We start from the raw sequence: 25816 nt of genomic DNA on the forward strand, positions 1-25816 counted from the left end.
TTAAGTCCTTTCTCTTTTGAACTGTGCTGTCTTCTTATTGGAGGATCTGAAACAAAGGAGGAAGGGAAAGACAGTCACAATTCTAGGTGTCAGTGATCAAGAAAAGCTTATACTTAAATAATTCTGATCGTGATATAAAGGGCCATTGAAAGTTTGGCCTAAATCCTCGACAGAGGCAAAATGACAAAATGAATGACAGTGACAAAATGAATGCTGTTATAATCCTCTTGTGGAATTTTGGCTAGATAACTAAACCCAAATTTGGATGAACTTGGGACTTCAGCTTAGTTCCTTAGCAGGAGTGGATACTTAAATCCTTCCCTCATACTTTAAAATGACCACGTCTTTCTGTTTAAAGCAACCCTGCACTACCTCAGTCAATACAACCTGGCTTTTTATAGCGTGAGTGTCAGTATATATCCACTTTGGACTCAATCCAATAGAGTGAATACTAGGAAAATGGAAAACCTCATTATATCGCTCATTCTCACATAATTCTATACCACATCATGAATTCTGAAGACAGATTTATAGTGAGACCTTCGGGCATATCAGATTTCAGATAATTAATCTAACACTACTGTTACAAGGAATTCTTTGAAGGGAGGCAAGTGACTGAGTTGGGACCAAGGTGTTTTCTAAAATCCCACATATAAATTAACCAAACTGAAATATAATACTAATAAATTATCTCTATGACTAGAAGTGTGCTTTTTTATGAATAATGTTGAAAAGTCCAGCTAAACCTCCTCTGACTGTAGGAAATAGAATTTTAGACTTCAAAACATGATTATGGTTAAATATTAGTTCAATATTAAAGCAACTGTGCTGCTAGTTTTCACTTATGTAAAAGCAATTTGAGAATTTATTGTCACAGAATATGAAATTTTGCTTTCAGACTACATCAGAGGGAAGACAACGGCAGTAATGAGATTTATGTAGTACCAACAGAGATTAGAATTTTTACTTTGACAATTTTCATTGTTCATCACGGGTTGAAGAGTCTAATATTATACAGGCCTCTGGAATACAGTTGCTGTCTTGGGAAAATGGCAGTGTGAGAAAGGAAGGTAATGAGAACTGTCTTTTGTTGAAATTGGATGTGGAGGAAGCACTATAATCATAGACTGGAAATGGAGTCTAGAGATGATCTAAGGCTCTGTATGACGGATTCACACTGAGAGATGAGATGACTTGTGGTCATCTGGGGGCAAATATAGGTTCTAGAATTCAGTGGCTTGTTTTCACCCTTTTAATTCCTGTAAGTACACTAATAGTGGTGCTGGGAATTAGCTGGAGATAAATATTACCATATTACCATATTACTTGGTGCACACTCCAACGTTGTTTAGATTCCATTATTATCATTAAGAATGTTCCCAGTAGTGACAAAGAAATAAAAATGGTTTATTCTTGGCAGGTTTTCCAGCTCTTTCCACCACTAGAGTAGATCAAATCAATTACTTTTTTGTATTCACATAATTAATGGTGCCCTTGTGGCCCAAAGGGATGAAAACAAAGCCAGAGAATAAACAATTTATAAGATGGTCATATGGACCTTGATAGGAACCTATATTTAGAAATTTTTAAAAAGATATAGTATCTATTAAACATTATGAGAGAAAATGCATAGGATTTGAAAGTCTAAAATGAAACATCTTAGTGTATGTAAAGTCACATTACAGGAGGAGCCTAAAGTTTGTACAGCAGTCATAAATTAACTGAGAGAAGAGTGTATTAAAGATTAAACTCACACACACAATCAGTTCAAAGTTCTTTAGGTGAGATTAGAAGCATGAAAAGTTCAACGCATAGTAAATAAGATAAATACTTGCTGAGCAGATTTAATTAAGAGGGGAACAACTGTTAAAAGTATAATATTCAATGAAGTACAAAAGGTGACAAGGCGTTTGGGGCCTCACCGTTTCCGGTAGTTTTGGTGAAACTCACAAGGGTTCCTCTTGAGCATAAGGGATTCCAATGGCGTGCACCGCAAACTGGAGAGCCCAGCCAGAGTCTCAATATGGTTTTCAGCCAAGGATAAATGCTGTATCTGAGGTATCTTTGGCAATTGTTTGAAAGATGTGAGATGGTTTTTGTTCATATTTAAAACTCTGCAGCTGGATATAAAATATAAACATCCTGTCATTTGTCTCCTAAAGAGGATGGTAAACCACTAAATCTTGCAAAACACAGCATGCCTCACCTAGACCATAGCCCCTCAAAGGTGTGACAGTGATATTTTCTACAAATGTGGTTGGGAAGAAAAGAGAAATATGTATATTAAAATATTAAGAGAAAATAAGCAAGATATATAAGACTGTAAGCTTGTGTAGGGCAGGAATCTGTTTCTTTTCCCAATGTATACACTCAGTACCTGGCATTGTATTTGGTCCATGGTGGATTCTCAATAAGTCCTGAATGAAAGAGTGAAGAGCTGCATGTAATCTCAGCAATATAAAAGTTCACCCAAAGAAACATAATAACTTCTGAAGAGTATTGCCCCTAAGTAGTGAGATTCTAATTATTTTCCTTTCTTTCTCCTTTTCTGTAGTTAAATTCTATATTGAGAAATAGCATTTTAAATCAGAAAAAAAAAGGCCTTTTTGTACCAAAGAAAACTAAAAGCTATCCTTAGGAAAAGAAATGTGCGTTAGGCATTTAGGTTGAATACATTTTCCTGACAGATAATGCTTCTTCATATTTTTGCCTTAAAACTGTAATTGTATAAAACCATGCAAGTAGAGACAATAATTCCAAATCTATCACTGAAACCTTACCTGAAGGAAAAATTCCTTTATAAGCTGAGGTTTAATACCCTGAGACAGGGTACTTATTTATGAACCTCATACCCCACAAAGACATTTAGTAAATAATTATTGCTAATGGTAAATATGGTGCTAAACAGAGAAAGGACAGCCACAAAGCAGCATGAAAAACACAAATTCAGTTTGAACCCACCCAGATTTCATTGTAATTTTTCACATCCATTATTATCATTTTTCTTGTTTTCTAACATTCCCTCTCCATATGGATATTTTACAGTTTTTTAATCATATCTTTGATAACTTTAGGTTTCCAGTCTTTCCTAGGTTATACATAATCTTTATTTATTTTTTTAATAAATTTATTTTTTATTTATTTTTATTTTTGGTTGCGTTGGGTCTTCGTTGCTGCGTGCGGGCTTTCTCTAGTTGGCGGCGAGCGGGGGCTACTCTTCATTGCAGTGCGCGGGCTTCTCATTGCGGTGGCTTCTCTTGTTGCGGAGCACGGGCTCTAGGCATGCAGCCTTCAGTAGTTGTGGCATGCAGGCTCAGTAGTTGTTGCTCACGGGTACTAGAGCGCAGGCTCAGTATTTGTGGCACACGGGCTTAGTTGCTCCACGATATGTGGGATCTTCCTGGACCAGGGCTCAAACCCATGTCCCCTGCATCGGCAGGCAGATTCTTAACCACTGTGCCACCAGGGAAGTCCCTATACATAATCTTTAGATGCACGTTAGTACTATTGCAATTTCTAATTGAAAACCCAGCCCAAGCAGATCCTGTCTCTCTGTCCTCCTTGAAATCTGTTGTTTTCTCATCTGCTAGTCATTCTCTCATTTTCAGTGTATACCCTGCCACTTTCTCAGCCTCTCAGATTCACCCTACCATAGATCCTTAGTCGGATAATGTTAGGGGAGACGAGTGGCAAACCAAGTGTGGTTTTTCACCTGGGGCAGAAGGGAAGGAGGCTATGAATATACATGCATCAATTTTCTTTTCTCTTGATACACTGATTTGACAGTTGTAAAGTTTGAATTGCAATTATATAATTTTATATGACACATCCTATTTCTAAAGAAAGAAAGGCCAAAAGAATACATCTAGAGAATACTAAAACTCGGTCAAATCTTTTATTCAGTCACTGGAGTTTCTCTCTCTCTCTCTTCTTTTTTATATGATAGCAAAGATTTGGAAGTTTACTGATCTAGATCAAGTCAAGTTCACATACTCCAAATTAATGGTCTTCTAGTTCAGTGTTTCCAAAGTAGGCTATGTTACTGTTAAAATTCGTCGTTGTTGTCTGTTTATTTAAATGTGTATTAGAAAAATATAACTAATGCATCACTATTTTATCCCTAGAAGAGAGTCTGGGGAGAAAAAAAACTGAACAAATTAACATCAAGTAACTGAATAAGTTAAGGTGGCAGTGATATTAAGATTCCTCTGAAATTTTTTATTTAGGTGTTTTTAAATTTGTCATTTGAAAAGAACATTAGTAAAATCAAATGCTATCCAAGTCTGTCTAAAGTTGGGAAGGGGCTTTGAATATGACCGAAGATACCCAGGGACCATTGCATATTCTGACACTTCCTCTGTCTGCCTGACTGTTTCCCTCTCCTGTGCAACTATGATGATCTGTTTGGTTTTTTTTTAAACATCTTTATTGGAGTATAATTGCTTTACATTGCTGTGTTAGTTTCTGCAGTATAACAAAGTGAATCAACTATATGTATACGTATATCCCCATATCCCCTCCCTCTTGCGTCTCCCTCCCACCCCCCCATCCCACCCCTGATGATCTCTTTTTGTTGCCCTACCTCAGCCCAGCTCAGAGATGTATCTTAACCTGCTCTGGGATTTACCCTTCCTTCTTGTGGCTGCTTGATTTCCTTCATCTCCTAATTCTCTTCTGAGAACCTCTGTCTGCCTCTCTGATGGCTACCAGAGCTCACTCCAGCTACCCATCTGCCTGGTGAAGCAAAGGGCAGCTCGCCACAGAGTTCTCAAGCAATCCTGAGCAAAGAGACAGATTATCTTTAACTTCAGTAGCTTAGGGTCCTTGGAATATCAAGGAGGCCATATAAATTTTAAAATTTTTAGTTTGTTTTTGTCACTGTTCTGATTGGCAACCCCTACCCCTCCATTAGAATGTGACCCTGAAGCCAAGACTCTTGTCAACTACCTGTAGAGTCTTTCCCCACAAGTGTTCAGACAATATGACAAAAAATCACTAACTTAGAATGATAATGTATATATAATGTAATTGTATTTCCAGTTGACAATGCAAGGAACACAGCTGGCTTTTCTGCCAATATGTTCTATGATTACAAATTACTCCCTTAATAATTGATAATAACAGTATTAATTTGACAAAGAATATATTTTTTCCTCTAAAGTGTGACATTTTGATTTATAAATTTCCCTTTTTGCCTTGCCCAGGCATCGCTTAGCACTCTCACTAAGACCTGACCACATGCGAGGAGCCACAGTATGAACAGACAATGGTCACGTACCCATAGAGCAAAGACTTCACTTTAACTTAGTAATTGGACATGCTAGGGAGCAGATACCTTGGCAATCTTGCGGCACTTAAATCCACCAGTGAATTATCCACTAACCAGAGGGTTTCAACTCGAATTAGTCTTCTAAGAATCCTGTTAAAATTTGCAACTTGATAAGGGTCCCCCAAATCCTGAAATGAAAGGTTCAAATTCTGAAGGAAAAACAAATAAAAAGAAAAAGCAAGTGCTTTATCAACTTTTAAAAATAGTTATTAAATTAATATGTGTTGTATATTTAAACCAGCAGTTTTTACTATTTTGTTTTTTGGTCTTCTAAAATATTCACACATCCAAACACAAAATTATTGCAGAGCTTCTCAAGGTAGGGAGGGAAGGTGAAGATCCTGACTGGATCCTGATTAGAATTACACACAAGGTTGGTGGGGGGGGTGTATCAGGGAGAGAGGGAAAGACCCTCAAACAGATTCTGAAACTTCTAGGGGTAAAACTTCTAGGGGTAAATTACTTCTAGGGGTAAAAAGTAGAGGAGGTAAAGTTCTGTTTGGCTTTAAATGATTAGTTATCTTTAGCCTCCTTGGAAATACTCAGAAATCACATTTATATACATTTCAGAGTAAGATACCATCATTCAAAAGATGGAAAATATGATTTTATTTAAAAATAACCTGGGATACATACATAAGGATGACTTGGCATATTTCAGAGATAGTGGGTATTTTATTTTTACTTTTAACATCAGTCAACTTTGATCTCTTTTTACACGAGCCTCTCACCGCTGTGGCCTCTCCCGCCGCGGAGCACAGGCTCCGGACGCGCAGGCTCCGCGGCCACGGCTCACAGGCCCAGCCGCTCCGCAGCATGCGGGATCCTCCCAGACTGGGGCACGAACCCGCGCCCCCCACATCAGCAGGCAGACTCTCAACTGCTGCGCCACCAGGGAAGCCCCAACTTTGATCCCAAGGAAGTTAAAACCACTCTCAGTGGTAGCATTGCTCTTGTAAACTCTATTGCTAAAAGTCAACTTAAATTTTTGTTTCCAAAGTTTTACCATCAATTTCTGTGAATAGAAATTATTGCATAAAATGACATTTTTTAAAAAAATTGAAGCAAAATAATTTACTATTTTAGGGAAATATCAATATCTATCTAAAAAGATAAGGTCTTGATATTTTTAGACATTAAACATTATAAAATTTGTTACTTTAAATTTTATTTTCCCAAAATATAAAAGGTCTTAATTTAAAATAAAACCAAAGAAATATTAAGATATTATATTTATCATTTCTACATTAAATATCACCTTCTCAAATAGAATTTTTTGACCACTATTTCCCAGTAAGGTTTTCTGTGATAGTTTAAAGTTTATTTAGCCATTCTCTGCCAGTATAGTTATCTAAAGGCCAGTTAAACTTTCTATGATAGTTTATTAGGAAGGTTCCATTGGCCTTTACAATATATCCATGGTTTAAATGACAGCTATAAAGAACGAATGCATGTATACACTGGAATGATTACCTCTAAAAAGAATCCTGGGAGTGGAGGTCAAAGTTTTAAGTGTATTGTTTAAATTTTTCAAATAAATAAATAGGAGCATTGTTTAAATTTTTAAAGAGTAGAATGTATCCATCCATTATATAAGAATAATTAAAATTAATTTTAGAAAGAAAACACTGTACTGGGAAACAATATTCTATTTTCCTGTCTTCTGCTAATTAGCTGTGTGACCTTGGGCAAATCATTTCTCTTTCTAAACTTTCCTTTCCTTTTTGAAAGGAAGGAGTTGCGACCAGACCCTCCCTGAAGCTCCTTCCCACGCCCTAATTCTATAATCCTACAACATACAAGATCAATCTGTAAAACAAAAAGGGCAACAGGAGATCCCAGTAAGTCTCATTTGGGGAAGATTTCCTAAAATCCTCACGTACAATTTGATCACTTCGAAGAAAAAATATTGACATCTTACTCTGCTATAAAGAAGTTGATTTATTCTTTTATTGCTACCAATGGCTTAGTCTTCCCAGTTAAATCTTCAGTCCTCTGCTTAAACATGACTTGCTCCAACTGGAATTAGAAGCTTGAGTGATGGCAGCCCCATAGATTGGTAGTGGTCGGGCTAACTACAGGGACTGTTTCAATGCCAGTGGCTCAGCCAGCGGAGTCATTTTCAGCACCAAGAAACCACAGCTCATATCCTTCACTGGTGAAAGTTTGATTTGTTCCAGGATAGCTCTGTTCAGACCCAACTGGCTGCCCTGAGTCTTCAAAAATTTTGGCTTACTGCATTGTTCAAAGGATTCAAGATTGCATCATAAATTCTCTCATAAGGATTATTGTTCAATATTTGACTTTTTTATTATCAAAAAAACCCAATTTCATTCTCAATTCTTTTAAACTTTTTCCAAAGTTCAGCAATATCAAGATAAAATAAAGATTAGAAAATAAGTAGCAAGTCTTGATGAAGAGAAGGGATGGAAAAAGAGATGGAGAGCCCAAACACCACTATTTTCAGAGAAAGTTCTAAAGATGTGCTTAAAGTTTTGATGTTTATGCTGGCAAAAAAAAAAAAAAGTGTTGTAATTTAATCAATGAGGGAAATAGGCTTTTTTTTCCTTCTTCTGTTTTTATGTTCTCACCTTGCAGTCCTCCCAGTTTTCTTGCAGCCATGTTTCCCATTTGTTTTTTTCAAGGACTCTTTTCCGTGGAGGCAAGGTACACTCCTGTCTGAAGAACAACTCTTCCGCAGAGGGTCCTGAGCAGAAATCACAAGGTGAGATCTTGGAAGTAGGTTTAGGAAGACAGGATTGACAGCCTCACTGGATGCTTGGCCGGTTGTTTTAAACTTCCACTAGATATTTGGATTGAGGGAGACAGGATTGGACTCTTAGGCCCAATTAGTGTGAGCAGTAACAAAATGTATTTATGCGACTTAACACACTCTTGCTTGCCTGCCTTAACTGGGTTGGGGAAGAGATGGGAACAGAAAAGATGCCAGGACTTGACCACTTTGTACACTTTCTAATTGTTGAAAATCATTTTCCCTGAAATTTGCTGAATAACTTTCCTCTCATGTCTTCCAAACAAAACAAAGTGAAACCTCTGATTTGAGAACACTAAATCAGATGTGCAGGTATGACAAGAGTAAATTAATCACGAGATGATTGTTAAATATTTAAGCCACCCAGTTCCTTTGTTTCTCTTCCTGCCGCAGGAAGCCTTGTGGCATTTCTGATGGGCTGACTTCCTAGGCCCTCCCATCACAGGATGAGTTATACAAGAGAGAGGAAATAGCAAACAAATCAGCAAGTTTATTCTTTTCCATCTGTTTTACTTTTTTTAAGTTTACAGTAGAGTGAATACAGTTATCAGAAAAAAAAATAGGGTTGCAGATTATTTTAATTTAAATTGTTCACAAGTTTGCTATCTATGGTCTAGGTTTCCACAGAGGATCAAATGTCAGCTTTAGCTTAAATTCTCACCTATAGATTTCTTTTTAAATGCAGTTTAGCACATTGCTAGGAAAAATGTCCTGGCTAAAATATATAATATCTGTATTCTTTATTAGACTCTTTAATTCTGGGCAAATATTTTGAGGTTCAGAGATAATTTGATGATTTTCTAGAGTGATTAAAGGGGAGGAATGACCTCTATTAACTGTTCGGAAAAGTCAACATGTAGAGTTAACTTTTAATCTTACATAAATTACTTCTAGCCCAGGCAAGTGAGAAAAATCATCAGTATAATGGTTTTAATTTTCATATAATTTTCTCTTTAGGGATTATGAAGTCACTCCTGACTTTCTTTCTCTTTTGTCTCTCAATGCAGTTAGCCACCTAGTCCTACCAGTTTTCCCCTTGAGAACCTATCCCTTCCCTTTCAATGTCCAGACCTTCATATCTTGCTACCTGAACCGTAACTACTTTCTCTTGGATCTCCTGGTTTGCAGTCTTCTCTCCTTCAACATAAATGACACAAATTGCCACCCAGCTCTCGTAAAACACAGCTTTTACAACAGGACTGACATATTCAAAACATTTCAGGTTTCTTATTGCTTACCAAATAAAGATGAAAAAGCCTAGTTCATCAGGCAAGGTTTTCTACTATCTTATCCCAATCTCCATTTCCAAACTCATTTCCTACTATTTTCCAACCGCATTGTGTTCCAAATCGGGTTTGCACATAACTTCCAGGGTTAGGGAAAGGATATCTTGTTTCCAGTCTGGAGTTAAGTAGCAGGTACTTGTGTGACTCCAGATGATTAATTTTAATTTTCGGAGCCTCGGTTTTCCAAGTTTGCAAAAATATGGGGAAGACTAGCATCAAGGGCCCCTCAAGGGCTGAATTTGGTGAGAAATTATGTTTGAAGTTGATAATGTTTTATAAAAAATACTGATTTCTAATACTTTTACACCAACATAGGCTTCTTATTGCCATAGACCCCTACACTCTTCTCATGCAACCCCAGGCAAACTTCATTCAGCTCTGATGCCAACCAAGGCCCCTGACAGCAATCCTAAACTAAATGATTTCAATTCCCTTCAAACTCTAATATATTGTATTTCTTGAGTCAGACCTGGCACCATTTTTACCCCTTTCCCCCCAACTTCATTTTTCTGGAATTCATGATTCCCCTAATTTCAAAGGTGAAAAGAGCATAGAAAAGATATTGAAGGTATCAGGAACAAACTTTGCTTTTGTGGCAAGTTCATCTGGACTGTGATGGGAGATAATGAGTCTGTTTGTGAAGGATTTATGGAAGGCGATAAGAGCAACAGTCCAATATTCCATTATTGACAAAAACATCAGTTTTTTCATCAGGCACAGGTGGAAGCCAAGAATCTAACCTGTCCTTTTAGACATTTCTCTCATAACAAACTGTAATGTTGCCACCCAGGGAATCACTTACCCCTGAAGGTGGTAGTGTCCCAATCACTTTACAAATAAAATATCCTTGTGCTAGGAAATGATCTTGTTCATTGATTAGGATGATTGGAGTTAAAAGTTGTAGAACTGGAAAAACTGGAACCATCACCTAATTGACTGGGGAGATTTATTGTCTTTAATACCCCCCCCCAAATTTGGTGGCTTTCTTTGTGCAACAGATGCCCCAGAGTTATTAAACTCTGCCCTGTATTGTTTGTTTGAGTTCTATCGATCTTCTGTTCTTTCAATTATTTCTTTCTAAAGCAGCTTTCAAAGATTTCTTTGAAGTCGGAAGCCGAAGGTCTCTTCCACTGTGAGGAGTTCTATTAAATTGGATTCTTTTTTTTAAACTCAGACCTGGTTGATAATTGAAGATATATCTTAGCAGCTGAGAACTGAAGTCTGGAATATCTGGCAGCCCAGGGATGTTGGCTTTCACCTGCCATCTCTGAGCTTGTTCTTTGTCCCCTCCCTGGATTAGTAACTCCTAACAGCAGTGACTGAATTAACTTGCTGGGAGATTTTCAAACAGAAAGAATCTATTCTCTAAAAGAATTCTGCCAACAGTTTGCTCTTTTGCTTCGTTTAACTGGGAGGAGTTAAGTCCGTCTCTATCTGGCAATCAAAGCCTTGGGAAATTGCTGTTTATCACACACCAGCTAACCTTTCTTTTCTTAGGGACTCTTTCTGGATGTACAGTTTGAGCAACTGAGATCAACTGAAGTAGTCTTATGGGTGTTTCAGGATCTAATCTAGAAAGAGGGCCATTCTTACCAGAATGCTTCTGAAATGCACTTGTTCTCCATCTCACAAAAAAAAAACCCCAAAAACAAAGCAAAAAAACCAAACACTTCAACAAAATTTAGGGCAACAAACAAAGGACATCTATTTTCGTCACGGTTTGAGGTGGTGGGATTTTCCACTGTTTCCCATCCCCTAGATCATGCTCCATTCTTTTTACCACTTGCAAGAGAATGGGTGTTGTTAATGATTTGTAGAAGGAAAATGTGCCTTCTCTCTGCAGAGCAATGATAGCCTCTGCATAAATGGCTAGCATGGTCATCACGAAGGCTCGGTTTGCTGAGTGACGACCTCGGGGCATGACTTGGCTGCTTAAATCAGGGAAGGAGGGAGACCACAGGACTCTTTACACATGCTCATTTTCAGTTTACACCTAGATTTTATTCTTCTGTCATCTCTTCCAGTTTCTTCAGTTCTACAGTTCTCTCTAAACCTCAGCTCTTCACCTGTGCTCCAAAGCCTCGTTGTGCTTGCACAATTATCAACCACTCCCCTCACACACACTTACACACACACACACACATGCACGTGCATGCACGCGCATATAAATGCCAACACCCTTACTTTCTCAAGTTTTCACTTCCTATTCAAATTTCTTCCTTTCCTGCCTCTCCCCAAGCCCCCTAAACCAATGTTTCCCATAGCATGGCCCTCAGATCATCTGCAACAGAATTGCCTGTGATAATTTTAACAAATGCAGATTCCAGGGCCCCACTCCAGACTAACTATATCAGATTATTTGGGCATGCTGCCTGGGAATCTGTGTTTACCACATGCTTCCAGGTAATTTGTCCGTACACTGAAGTTTAAGAGCCAATTAAACCCTGCCTTCGTTAGCCCCTGATGTAACCCTTTCTCTTTCTTTTGCTGATGAACTCTATGCCTGTGACACACATGGCCTCCACGGCCTCTGGTCTCCTTCCTTCCTAATTCCCCATAATTTCTTTTTTATTATTTATTTATTCATTTAAAAAATTTTTTTACAGTAGGCCCCTGTTATCTATTTTAAAAATAGAAGTGTGTACATGTCACTAATTCCCCATAATTTCTTGCTCTTTGAAAAATATTCTAAGTTCTCCAAAGGGAAGTTCTAATTTACCTCTAATAGTACTATCTAATAATATTTTGTTATTATAAAATAAATTAATATAATATAAATCATTATAATATAAAATAATGTTTTCTTACATAAGCCAGTGCTTAGCTGCAAATAGATATGGCAGAGTTAAAACGTAAGAAAGAAAATGATATTATTTTAATCACTCTTTGTCAATTGAGTTTGAGTGAAAGAAGAAAGACATTGGTGGGTAAAGTAATGCAATGGAGTGGGGAAATGGGCAGATGAGTATATCTAAAGCAACTTTTCTTAAATCAATATTACAATTGTACGATAGACAATGTATCTGCAAGTTTGCAAATACAGATATAAGGTAGCCAAGATACTTGATGTTTTGTAAAGAATAAATACTCACTGCAGCACGAATTATGTCTAATATTATTTCATCAGCTTATGGGGGATGCAAAAGAGACAAGAGAAACGCACACTCTCTGCCCTTACACAACTTATCTATTGAAGCTACTTATAGAAATCAAACATTATGTATACTGGGGCTGCAGATAAAAAATTCTTCATACTGTCACACCAGTACACTTGTAAAATCTGATAGGATGAAAAAGGAATAGTAAAACATTGGTTATTTTACCAAATTTTAAATGCTTAGTGAACATACTAATGAGACTACCTGGTTTATTTAGATTATTTTTTACGCTTTTTAAAAAACCGATGTAGGATTAATCAGCTTAAAGGCATCCACTGAAGTGACAGTGTTATTCATGACCATAAAATTCCAACAAAGATCATTGGTTAAGTAAAGTTAATAATATCCTTATGATGGAAAGATCTGCAACTTTTAAAAAACTTGTTTGGGGTAATGTTAAATAACATGGCGGAAAGAAAGACTCACAATATAAACTGAAAAAACTCAAGAAACACAGTTGTTCACATAATTTTGTAAAGAAATATATACATGCTTTTCAAAAAAAGACTAACTGGAAATAAAAGTCACAGTGACTATTTCTGGATAATTGAATTACAGGTTCTTCTTTCTCTATTTTCCAATATTTAATACTGAACATTTATTATTTATATAATCAGCTATAAGAATATACTTTTAAAGGTGGCTTCACTATATTAACAACTCTATGGTCTTGAAACGGGAAATTTTTCTACCTGCAAGTAATACAGGTTTTTAATCCCCAAGTAATGTCTTGTGATCCTCAAAAAACATCCACTAGGAGCATGTACGCAAAGACCACACACTTCTGTTCCTTTACCTTCTCTTACTCTTGGGCAACGCAGTTGACTTCCTTGGATGTCATTTTGTTCTACCTTGTGCCAAGTAAGGTACTTAAAAGAATCTGATGGAAGCTTTAAAATAAGAGAGAAGAGAAATATCATCTGGCAATATATAGTTCACTTACTTTTATGGGTGCAAGTAATGCAAACCCATCCCAAACATTCAGCCAAATTGAACTCCAATTACCTAATGGTGTGCTCATAAACGTTATCTTAGTCCAATCTAAATTATGTATTATTCAACTTTGCATCTCCAACACCTGCAACTGATTTATGTTTGATGACAAATGACAGCAGAAATAAATATATTACCCATTCATGAACCCATTTTACACCACCTGTGATAAACTGTCCTTTAATATTTATTGAATAGCTCATAAAGAATCTCATTCCATTTTAGAAGAGTTGTAATTGTTAATGGCTCTTCATTATATGGACCCCAAGTAATCCCTCTAAGTTAGTCCAGTTGTACAAGTTCTGCCTTTTGAGGCTACACAGAAGAACCCCTCCACATGTGACTACTATTTTAAGTGTTTGGTAATAGTTGTCATCTTCTTTGTCATTTAGTTATTACTCACAGATCATGGTTTACAAATTATTAAATATCCAGGGAAAACATGGTTCTCCTTGGGAAGAGTTCCATTTTATTGACATTGCTCTTAAAATGTGTAGCCAGTATTGAATGAAATATTTCAGGTCAGGTCATCTTCCTTTTCTGGACAGTATATTACTGACCAGAATATGTGCCAAGATCACATCTAGGGCAATTTTATGTTGTTTACTATTACTGAGGTTGTAATCAATCAAAATTCCTGTATTTTACATAGCTTATGATAGTTTCAAGGTCAACACAAACAAAAAGGCATATTACTCAGAACGGAATATTATGTTAAATACATACGCCATAGATTCATTCTTCTGTTAGCCAGTGTTATGCACATATATAAATGAAACCGGAATATTTGATTTGAAGAAATGTCATTACAATATTTGGAACAACTGCATTCGTTTCACAGAGCAGCATTTTGCGTAGTTTATGCTTTGCTTGAGCTGTACATTTGTTTGACTGATACTAACATGAAAAACATTTCCACCATTAAATAAGCTTATGAGGCTCTGGATTAAACCGAACTAAGCATTTCTCTTACTACAGGACTTCTCTGAGCCTTTAGTATCTTAGCATATATTGTGAGTCTGTACTACAAAGTGTTCCCCTGGACTTTTAAACCATAGAACCTTTTATTCTTAGAGCAGCACATGGGACTAGTGCATCCTGTAAAGCAGAATTTGGGAAAAGCTGTCTCAAAATAAATTGTGAAGAGGTGGCTTTTTAATAATCAGTTAGCTTTGATCTTTTACTTCATTACTTCACTGAATGACCTTAGTTGTTCCATAAATATTTCAATATCTTCATTTTAAAAATAACAAAAGCTCTCTACGTCATTAAGAGCAACTTTAAAAAGTTAATTAGGGCTTCCCTGGTGGCGCAGTGATTGAGAGTCCGCCTGCCGATGCAGGGGACACGGGTTCGTGCCCCGGTCCGGGAAGATCCCACATGCTGCAGAGCAGCTGGGCCCGTGAGCCATGGCCGCTGAGCCTGCACGTCCGGAGCCTGTGCTCCGCAACGGGAGAGGCCACAACAGTGAGAGGCCCGCGTACCGCATAAAAAATAATAATAATAATAATAAATTAAATAAAATAAAATTAAAAAACAAGAAGCACAAATACATTTCAGATTATTGAAAAATGTAGTCTCTGGCCCATTCTTGGTTGTTCAGTTTACATGTTTATGGAAGCTTCTTTCCCAACCTGTTATGTGCTTTTGGAATTTTTTGCTTGCTCCTATCATAGAATAAAAATTTCTTAGAAGTTAAATTTCCTGTAGTTGCCACACCCCATTTACCTTTTGGCGCTATTTCATGAGACTCTTGCTGAGAAAGGATCTAAGCTAAAGCTGTATTTGAGAATAAAGTTTCCATTTTTCAATTGACATCTAATTTTATACAAAAACGTGTCTTTTTTTTAAACTCTTTCATCTTATTTTATTTTTAAAATTGCATCCATCCTTTAATATTCATTGCAAATGCTGCCTCCTCCATTTTTAAAATTTATTTATTTTATTTATTTATTTTTGGCTGCGTTGGGTCTTCATTGCTGTGCTCGGGCTTTTCTCTAGTTGCAGCAAGCCGGGGCTACTCTTCGTTGCGGTGCGTGGGCTTCTCATTGCAGTGGCTTCTCTTGTCGTGGAGCATGGGCTCTAGGCACACGGGCTTCAGTAGTTGTGGCATGCAGGCTCAGTATTTGTGGCACACGGGCTTAGTTGCTCCAAGGCATGTGGGATCTTCCTGGACCAGAGCTCGAACCCGTGTCCCCTGCATTGGCAGGTGGATTCTTAACCACTGCACCACCAGTCCCTGTTTGTTTTTGAAAGGAGTTATGAGGTTGATTTTGGGATTTCTGACATTGTAGGAAAATGAGCCTTTGCATTTCTTGTTTATATCTATGTAAGGCTGTCAGTGTGTTGCAGTTCTGTGACCGTTGTTTCTTCTTAAAGGAATAGTGAATATTGTGTCTTACCCTGTTCTTTTTTCTTTTTTAATTCTGATGGACCAATTGATTAATCCATTTGTTCAATAAATATTTTTGAATATTTTGAATTTCAATCCATTCATTTATTCACAAATATATATTGTACCCTTGCTATGTGTCAGGCACTCTGTCAGACACTGAGGATACGAAGTTAAATAAAATATGGCATTTGTGCTTGAAAAACTCATTTTCTGTAATTTGGGAGGCAGACATATAAATAACTCATTTTGATCCAGTGGGATGAGTGGAACAATTTTGAAAGAAGGAAAAGAGAAAAGGCCTGGTTGATTCCACTTAGATGTGTTAGAGAGAAGTCTTGGAAGTGGTGAGTTTACGAGGAGAAAATTTGGCCAAAGGACATTCCAGAAAGAAAGGAGATAAATCTTAGACTAGGGACAGAATTTGAACTCAGTGGGGGAAAGGAAGGGACGCCATTTTTGTTTCTCTGGTCATTTATCTTTTCTACTCATCTTGGTCTCTTTTGTCTTCCTTCCTCCACCTCAGATTCTTTCCCTTGCCTCTTTGAGTTGGGACTGAGAGTACCAACCTTTTATTTTCCCCCCAATTACAAGGATAGGTTTAATACACTTATTAAAAGTTTATACACTTATTAAAATACACTTATTTAATAAGTGTATAAAGTTTATACACTTATTAAAAGTGTATTATACACTTATTAAAAAGTGTGAAATCCAAGGTAAAACACATTTTTAAGCTTATCATTAGGTAAAGGGCTAATCAAAAATATTTACCAGGGATGATATTCCAGAGTCCGAACGTGAATAAAAAGTTCTGTTCCTCAAGAGAGCCGAGCCAGTGTGTGACTCACTCAGGTCGGAGGTGTAGGATGAATTAGATGGGTGAATCTCCTGACTGCTTGTGTTTTGACCTGAAGAGCTGAATGAAAGAAAATGCTTAAAGTCTTTAAATGTAAATACCTTTGTATAAAACAACAATAAACAAATTATAAACACCAACTTTTCCAATTAGAGGAGAGAGAAAAGATACCCCAGGAATTCTGTCATAGTCCTACACACATTTTTTTATGGCTAACAGTCACTTAAGACAAATTCTCTCCCAAGGTAAGGGTGTCTACATAGATTGCAGATCTTAGAAAAGTAAATCTAATGGTACACACGAATACATGCTTATGGGATATGAACGAGAAAGTCAGCCCCAGTTTTGGAATATCATTCCTAGTAGAGCTATCATTGCAGATTTGGTACAAACAAGCCTTAAACTCCATACTGGTTTTTCCATTGATCTGGACCTTCCATTTTCCCTGAAATTTCCCTGAAATTGGTGGCAAACATATTAAAAATTCAAGTTCTTTAATCAATTTTACTCACTTTGAAATAATATTAAAAAATTTCACTTAACAACAGTCCAGTTCTCTCTGTATTCCCTTTGTTATGCCACTGGGATATAAAATGTCTTTTTTGCTCTCCTATGTTTATTATTCACTGTTATTCTTGCACTTTTCCCTTTCTCCTTAGCAATGATTATATGTTTCTCTTTCTGTCATTGGTGCTATATAGTATTTTAAGCCAATTAAAATATATCTAAATATGCTTTTTCATGTTAAGTAAAACTAAAAATTGTATCTATTTCTGACCTCTTTTTACTCTTTGGGGATCATTTTTCAGACTCCAAGAATCTTAAGAGACAGCATTCTGTATTTATGACACAGTTATTATGTAGCTCTACAGCAATTTTACTTACAAGAAACTGACACTTCTTGTATATTGAAGTTGCCTTCATGAAGTACAATGTAAAAATGTTTTTCATTTTTCATTCATTAACTGATGTGCTATAGTAGAAGAGCATAGCCATTACATCATTTCAAAAAATAGCACTACTGTGCCATTAAGAAAATAAAACTGTGTCCTATTATCAAGGAGAAAATTATTCCTCCATCTGCTACTAAATAACAAATCAAAGACTTTGTCTCAGTTATGTGAAAAAGTCAGAAAATATATGCCTTTCAGTTCTTTTACACTTGAGCAATTCTTTAATAATTTGGATACTGTTTCTTGACATTACCAAGGAATACCTTACCATAACAACAAATTAACAAACATTAGAAGAACAACATTACATTGTGCAAAATTTATTATTCCTGAGGCAGGTAAATCCTACTATTTATGACCAGAGTTTTGGCCAACAATCAGGGAGAAAAAAATGGGGCAAAATGGAACAATATTTCAGGGGATGAACAGAGGATAAAAGTTGAACTGACTTTTTGGGTTCACTTGTCTTTATGAAACTATGCTAGCCATTTTCTGCCAAAATGAAATCAGGAAAATAAGGGTAATGAACATGACTGAATCTTTCTTCAGTGACTGGTGTTCTGTGATTCTAAACTTCAGTGGTGGTTACACAGTGATGAGAGGCTGACTTGTAAGTGTGAGAAATGGTCTTATTTTGCTTAAAGCAGAGAACAGGGGGAAAAATAAGTTCACATAACCAAAATATCTGATGAGAGAGATCCGGCTGATTGGGTTTTCAGTACACTTTTCTTGTGTAGTGCTACAAGACCAAGCCCAACAGCTTCAAGGTAAAATCACGTTTACAGGTAACTGAAAATTATCTCATCATCTTAGTTTACATTAGCAGATTTGAGAGTTTAACTTAGTACTTGCGCCATTACCCTGACTACTACTAGACATTTATGAATAATAGAAGGTAATTAAAACTTCAGTAACACAAGTACATACGCAAATAACATGCCCACTATTTCTTTTTCTCTTTTTTTTTTTTTCCTGCCAGAATGGAATGAATTGAATTTGGTGTAGAGTTTCAGCTAAGGACAGATGATCTGAGAAGATTCTAACCAGTAGATGACTAGTCTGACTCTCTTTCAGTGTGATATCTTTTTGTGGGTCCCAAAGGCTGGATTCCTTCTCTCACATTCATACACGCTTCCTGGGCGCCACACCAGAGGGCAGTGGTGAAGGGCAGTATTCTGGAATCTTGCAGTAAAACCTTTGGGACATTCTGAAAATCTTCTTTGTTCCATTACTTCTATCTTAAATTCCATACGGAAGTTCTCTTTGGTCTGCTTTTTTGGGGAGAAATATCAGCAAAGAAATATAATTTCTGATCCTTTAGTTTAAAAAAAAGAAAAGGTAGATCACCCTCAAACTTCTACTCCATCTGCTTTAATGCACACATCACTGATGTCAAAACTGCAAGACCTGTGAGTCTTAGGAATCTACAAACAGCTACTGCTGTGACCTCAGGTCACTTAGCACCTCTGGTGGTTCCTTACCTTTAATATTCAGAAGATGATGTGGACTCTGCCTGAGTGAAAAGGTTTTCTGTTTTGTTTTGCAACATTATTGCCATGATGACAACTATTACTAATATAATAATTTTACAGTTAACATTTCTTGAGCACTTGCTATGTGCTAGGCATTGTACTAAGAACTTTACGTCGATTAACTCATTTAATCATTACAGTCACCAAACAAAGTGGGTAGCATTATTATTTTGATTTTAGAGATGAGGAAATTGAGGCCCAGAGAGGTGGCATAACTTGCCCAAGTCACACAAGTAAATGACCAAGTGTTCTTAATTACTAGGGTTCAAATAAGATTCAGATAAGCTACTGTGATTCTTTAAATAACTGTAAATCTGTATCATTTATTAGGGTGCAGTTGTTAGTAAGGAAAATCATTAATATTGATCTTTCTTATTCTGATTGCTCCACTTAACTACAGGTAAATAATTTACTAGTTAATAGAACATGTAAATCTTAGCACTGACTGTTTACTGAGGTAAGCCTTTAATAGTAGAACCTATGAGAACACCATTCCAGATAACATCAAGCTGTTTTTAAAACCCTCTCCTCTTGCCCCTCCCCAAAAGAAAATAAAGCTAGACTTGCAGTTTAGTTGGTATATTGGTTTACTCATTTTTAATCTTTCTGCCTGCAGTGAACAAACAGTTATCATAAATTACAACTCTAAATCCTTATGAAAGAGAAATTAATTTTATTAATGCTGTAGTATAAAGCTGCCACAGAGGAGGTGCCATGGCTAAAACTGTACATTTGTCAGGAGTAACTTATAGTGTCTTTAAATTAGGTGGTATTATCTGAATTGGCCATCTATTCTTGGTTTTAAAAAGTGTAGAATGGCCAACAAGAAGGAATCGGGTGAGCTGAGACTGCAGGATGAAAAACAATAATAATATAATCTATTAATTCATGAGCCCCTTTCATTGGAAGATTGCAATGTCCTTTACAAACAGGAATTTATAAGCCTCATAAATTGTCGGCTGCAACAGGGTGCTATCTGTTTAATTCAAATGTCAAGTTGGTGATTATGTAGCTTTGTAAGGAGAGTGAAGGAGAAAGTGGCAGATGGCCTAGTTTCTGAGGTGAAGCCGAGCTCTTGAGGTGCGGGAGGCTATATTGGACACACACCAACCAGAAGGCCAGAGGGCACCTTACAGACACCCAGCATTGTCTAAATTGCATTGCCTATGATTCCATTTCTAAATGTTCCATTTACATTCAGTGCTGCATCATGAGAGCTTTGTATTTCGAAAGGAAGAAAAAGCTAAATCATATTTTTCAGTTAGCAAAGGACACTCCCCAAATCCTCAAATGCTCTCTTTCTCCTCCCAAAATATTGAGCCAGGTTCTCAAATCTAGTGGAATCTTGCTAAACCCAGGCACTTCGTAGGTTACTGGCTAGAGGAAAATTACCACGGACTCTAGAGCATTAAATTTGGGTGAAAGGAGATATCAATCCAGCCTCTTTGATTTCTTTCACCATTCTTCTTATCTTTTAAAATCCAGAATCCCTGTCCTCTCTATGTCTATATTTAAATGTATTCATTTGTAAAACGGGTGATGATTTTACTATCTGCATGCTAGAGATGGTGATGAGATAATATAAAGTACTCGGAAAGGAAGTTTCACAAAATCAAGAAGTAATTTGGTATCATAATGTGTTAGTTTCTGGAATGGCAGATTTGGTATACCAAGTTATTATGTTCCAATTTGGGATGGCTCTAAATTAATTTCCCAGAACTAAACCCATAAATTGAGTAAATAATCATATAGCAGTGAACTGTTATAAAAAACCGTGTGTTTTACAGATATCCCTCAAATTTTAGTATCCAAGGCCCAGATTGTAACAGATATATCTGAAATTATTTAGATTGTTGATTCTAAAAACATAGCACAACTAACTGTAATTTTGAAAAATATACAACTAAAATTATCATTTCTCTATTTCTATCTGAATGGGTCAGGTTTTAATCTTATGCAACGTTGTATTCTTATGAATTTTGCTTTTCCCTGTTGTTCCAACCCCATGTGCATTCTTAGAAACACAAATAGGTCCCCACATTAAGGTACAACAAAAGTAAAAGAACAAACATGTATCAAACTTCTCTAGAGGGAAAGCTTGTAAACTTCAGTACCTATTAGTGGGTTCACTGATATATAGAAATAAGAAGTTATATTAAAATACCAAAAACAATGAAGATAGACTGAGATACCTCTATGTTCCATTAACAAAATTATATTTAGAAATTCTTAGAACTTTATTGTAACCACATATATAGCTGTTATTTAGAAGATTCCCAATACTTAAGAATGTTTTACTATAGAAACTATAGATCAATGGAACAAGATAGAAAACCCAGAGGTAAACCCACGCACCTATGGTCAACTAATCTATGACAAAGGAGGCAAGGATATGCAATGGAGAAAAGACAGTCTCTTCAATAAGTGGTGCTGGGAAAACTGGACAGCTACTTGTAAAAGAATGAAATTAGAACACTCCCTAACACCATACACAAAAATAAACTCAAAATGGATTAGAGACCTAAATGTAAGACCGGACACTATAAAACTCTTAGAGGAAAACATAGGAAGAACACTCTTTGACAAATATCACAGCAAGATCTTTTTGATCCACCTCCTAGAGTAATGGAAATAAAAACAAAAATAAACAAATGGGACCTAATGAAACTTCAAAGCTTTTGCACAGCAAAGGAAACCATAAACAAGACGAAAAGACAACCCTCAAAATAGGAGAAAATATTTGCAAACGAATCAATGGACAAAGGATTAATCTCCAAAATATATAAACAGCTCATGCAGCTCAATATTAAAAAAAAAACAGCCCAATCCAAAAATAGACATTTCTCCAAAGAAGACATACAGATGGCCAAGAAGCACATGAAAAGCTGCTCAACATCACTAATTATTAGAGAAATGCAAATCAAAACTACAATGTGGCAACACCTCACAACAGTTAGAATGGGCATCATCAGAAAATCTACAAACAATATATGCTGGAGAGGGTGTGGAGAAAAGGGAACCCTCTTGCACTGTTGGTGGGAATGTAAATTGATAAGCCACTATGGAGAACAGTATGGAGGTTCCTTAAAAAACTAAAAATTGAATTACCATATGATCCAGCAATCCCACTACTGGGCATATACCCAGAGAAAACCATAATTCAAAAAGACACATGTACCCCAATGTTCATTGCAGCACTATTTACAATAGCCAGGTCATGGAAGCAACCTAAATGCCCATCGACAGATGAATGGATAAAGAAGATGTGGTACATATATACAATGGAATATTACTCAGCCATAAAAAGGAACGAAATTGGGTCGTTTGTAGAGATGTGGATGGATCTAGAGACTGTCATACAGAGTGAAGCAAGTCAGAAAGAGAAAAACAAATATCGTATGTTAGTGCATATATGTGGAACCTAGAAAAATGGTACAGATGAACCAGTTTGCAGGGCAGAAATTGAGACACAGATGTAGAGAACAAACGGACGGACACCAAGGGGGGAAAGCTGCGGGGGGGTGGTGGTGGTGGTGTGATGAATTGGGAGATTGGGAGATTGACATGTATACACTGATGTGTATAAAATGGATGACTAATAAGAATTGCTGTATAAAAAAACAATAAAATTAAATTAAAAAAAGAATGTTTTACTACTCCCTATGTTGTTATAATTTTGAAAATTCAACCACATACAACACTACAAAGGAAGAATATAGACACTAAAGGACAACATATGATTAGGTAGATCTTGTGAACAGAAACAAAACTGTAATAAAATTCCAAATGAAAGTGACAGTCTGTTAGGAAAGTAGTATGACTAAGACTCATTTCATGATGTGCAGAAACGTGGTTGAACAAATACTGGCACTAAGAAAACTTCTTTTCTTTTTTTTTTTCTTTTTCTTTCCGACCTCCCTCCTTCCTTCCTTCCTTCCCTCTCTCCCCTTTTCCTTTCCTTTCCTTTCCTTTCCTTTCCTTCTTTCCTTCCTTCCTTCCTTCCTTCCTCCTTCAAAAGTTGAAGGTTAAAGTTTAAGTTGTAGCCTGGCCATTACTTTTTACACTGTCTCTAAAATAATTTTATAAAACTTACTAGTTTAAAAATAATACTGATCATAAAGATCACTTTTTCACAGAGCTCACAAGTAAACTTCCTCTTGGTATAGTGTATTCAAGGGTGTTAGCAAGTAGGAAAAATAAAGTTTATAATTGTTCACAGAACTTCTACCCATTTAAAAACTATTGTTTCACATGCCCAATTTTAATTATGACACAGTTTTTAACATTAAAATCAACAAAACATCTGGACACTGCTTGAGATGTACACAGTTTGCTAACAAAAACAAAACTTCTGTAATAGAACTGCTTCAGCTTCTGAACCTCTTCCTAAGCATCATTCCTATCTTAACTATAAGCAGTAAATTTAGGGACCTATAAATACGTTTCATACACTCATGAAACCACAGTGTATTTCATCCTGAAAATTGAAGGTGCAAATCTCACTTTTTTTAAAGATGAGAGCCAACTTCAACACTAATAGAAGGACAAAAAAATTCAAGAAACTTGCAACCCCCCTAATTGTATATTGTCTAATTATCAGCGTGCTTTGAGAAATATTTATGTAACAGCTCTAATGCTTAGGAGTGAGGAAAAAAGGATTGGGTTTTGGCCCTCTTATTTAATCTCATTTGTGGCTTTGTTGATCTAGTAGAAGTCCTGTTTTGTGCTAGTAATTTCATTTAAATATAATTAATAGGTACAAACTAATATTAACTAATAATTCATGGATATTAACTAATAGATATTTCCTTTTGTCTGTCTTAACTGTTTTTCCCCCTGAAATTCACACTCGTTCTCTTAAAGAGCCCTGTGTAGCTATAAATGTACCACTACTAGACAGAGGTCCAGCTCTCTCTGTTACAGTATTGATCACCTGAATTGCATTTGTAGCCTGTTGCCTGCTATAGGGGAGACGGTGGCTTCTTTCTCCAAGCAGCCATCATCAGTAACAAAGGTTGCATGATTTTACATTTTTAAATGAAATTTAATACAGGAATACTACCTATGTTTGTTTTTTTGTTTTCTCTTAAGGAATGACTTGAGGCTACTTTTTAGCATTTCATTTGCTTACCTTTCAGACATGTCTTGCTGGTGCATAAAGTTCCTCTGGCCTTCATAAGGCTATTTTTCTGAAGACATTTTTCATCCTCCTCCCAGGAGGGGCTATGAGAGCCGTCCACCAAGAATCTGCAGCCTCCTTTGGGGGTCTTCCATGTATTCACTGTGACCAAGGAAACAACCTGTTACCTAGCAACCTGGCCCTTTAGGAGGTATTGTTACCAATCTCTCAGTGTTCATCTAAGGAATTCCTGTGCTCCTGGAGCAGCTAACGGTGATCATTGTTTCCAGTGAGTTGCCTAAACTGTGGTAGAACTGAACCTTGGCTATAGGAACATAAATTATAGCAGAGGGAACAAATGGCCCTAGCATCCCTGAAAAGTATGCTGTCTTCAGCTCCATTGTTTCTTGAATTGTTTGCATCTGGCTTGAGTTTAGTTGAAGTGGTACTAGTGCAATGTATCCCTCAGTATTTGGTTTCGTGCTTCTCTCCTGTAGTTTCAGAACAAGCAGAAGAGGCAAAAGGGAAGCTATCTAATTCCAGCTTGAACCTTGCTCAAATAAAACACCTTTGAATTGAAGGTACGGAGTTCTGCCTTGTTCGGCACAAGGAAAGAAATAGCAGATTTTCGTTTCAAAGCAAATTTTTACAACCTGTCACAGAAAAGGGCGAGAATATTATATTATATTGTATACTTGTTTACTGGTCCAAGAAGTCTGCTCAGAGTGCCTGCTATGTGTATAGATAGCGCTGTGAATTTTTAACTTCAGGAGCTGATAGTTCTCTAAACCTGTTACTTGCATGCCTCCTTTCCCCCAAATAGAAAAATGTTAGCTCTGCTTTTGGGTACTGAGAATTTGTTGTTTGCCAAAAGCACAGTAAACACTTTCATAGTCTTTACTGCTTTAGAGAACAAGACATTTAGGAAACCATTTTATTCAAAACTTCATTTGAAAACAAGATATTTGGCATGTCGGAAAAAACATTATGTTTCCTTTTCATTCCTTTTTCCATGCAGTGGTAATCCATCCATAGACTAACACTATTCAGTAACCTTAGAGATGTGCTTCATAAGAGTGAAAACACATTCTCCTCCACATTATGTTACTGTTAGAACTTTAATTTTACATACAAAATGCTTTAGGCTGAAACTTAGCCTAAAATCTTTCTATGCTAAAAAATATAATTTAACATATTTGATAATGATCTACAAATTTACTTGTTTCTATTCAAGTTAGTATAATTTTTTAAAAAAACTATCAAATATCTAAAACATTACATCTCAAATTTTCTGGATGTTTTTCCCATGATAGGGGTAGAGATGCCAAATGTCAGACATTTTTTTATCCTTGTCTTTTCTAAGCAACCTCAGAATTTCCCCAAGTCCAAAAATTGTAGACTAATGTTATCCCAAAATGAATT

The 25816-nt window shown here is 36.4% G+C and overlaps 1 protein-coding gene and 1 long non-coding RNA gene across 2 annotated transcripts in view; one reads left to right on the top strand and one right to left on the bottom strand.

The window, feature by feature from the left end:
- On the bottom strand, positions 1–24432 carry LOC113623346 (uncharacterized). The gene is made up of 7 exons (XM_027112404.1): positions 24407–24432; positions 16706–16850; positions 13343–13436; positions 7921–8036; positions 5336–5478; positions 1923–2120; positions 1–46 (listed from the first exon to the last, which is right to left on the bottom strand). Exons 1-7 carry the CDS (start codon positions 24430–24432, stop codon positions 1–3), a joined length of 768 nt encoding a protein of 255 aa, XP_026968205.1.
- The window catches only part of LOC113623348 (uncharacterized), a 135687-nt gene that overhangs the window by 95440 nt on the left and 14431 nt on the right, over positions 1–25816 (top strand). The window contains exon 2 of the long non-coding RNA XR_003433901.1: positions 7975–8054. This is a non-coding gene — a long non-coding RNA (uncharacterized LOC113623348). The remainder of the gene's footprint in view (positions 1–7974; positions 8055–25816) is intronic.

The sequence above is a fragment of the Aethalodelphis obliquidens genome, unplaced genomic scaffold, assembly GCF_003676395.1.
Source record: "Aethalodelphis obliquidens isolate GAN/ISIS:26980383/991018 unplaced genomic scaffold, ASM367639v1 scaffold1, whole genome shotgun sequence".
NCBI lineage: Eukaryota > Metazoa > Chordata > Mammalia > Artiodactyla > Delphinidae > Aethalodelphis > Aethalodelphis obliquidens.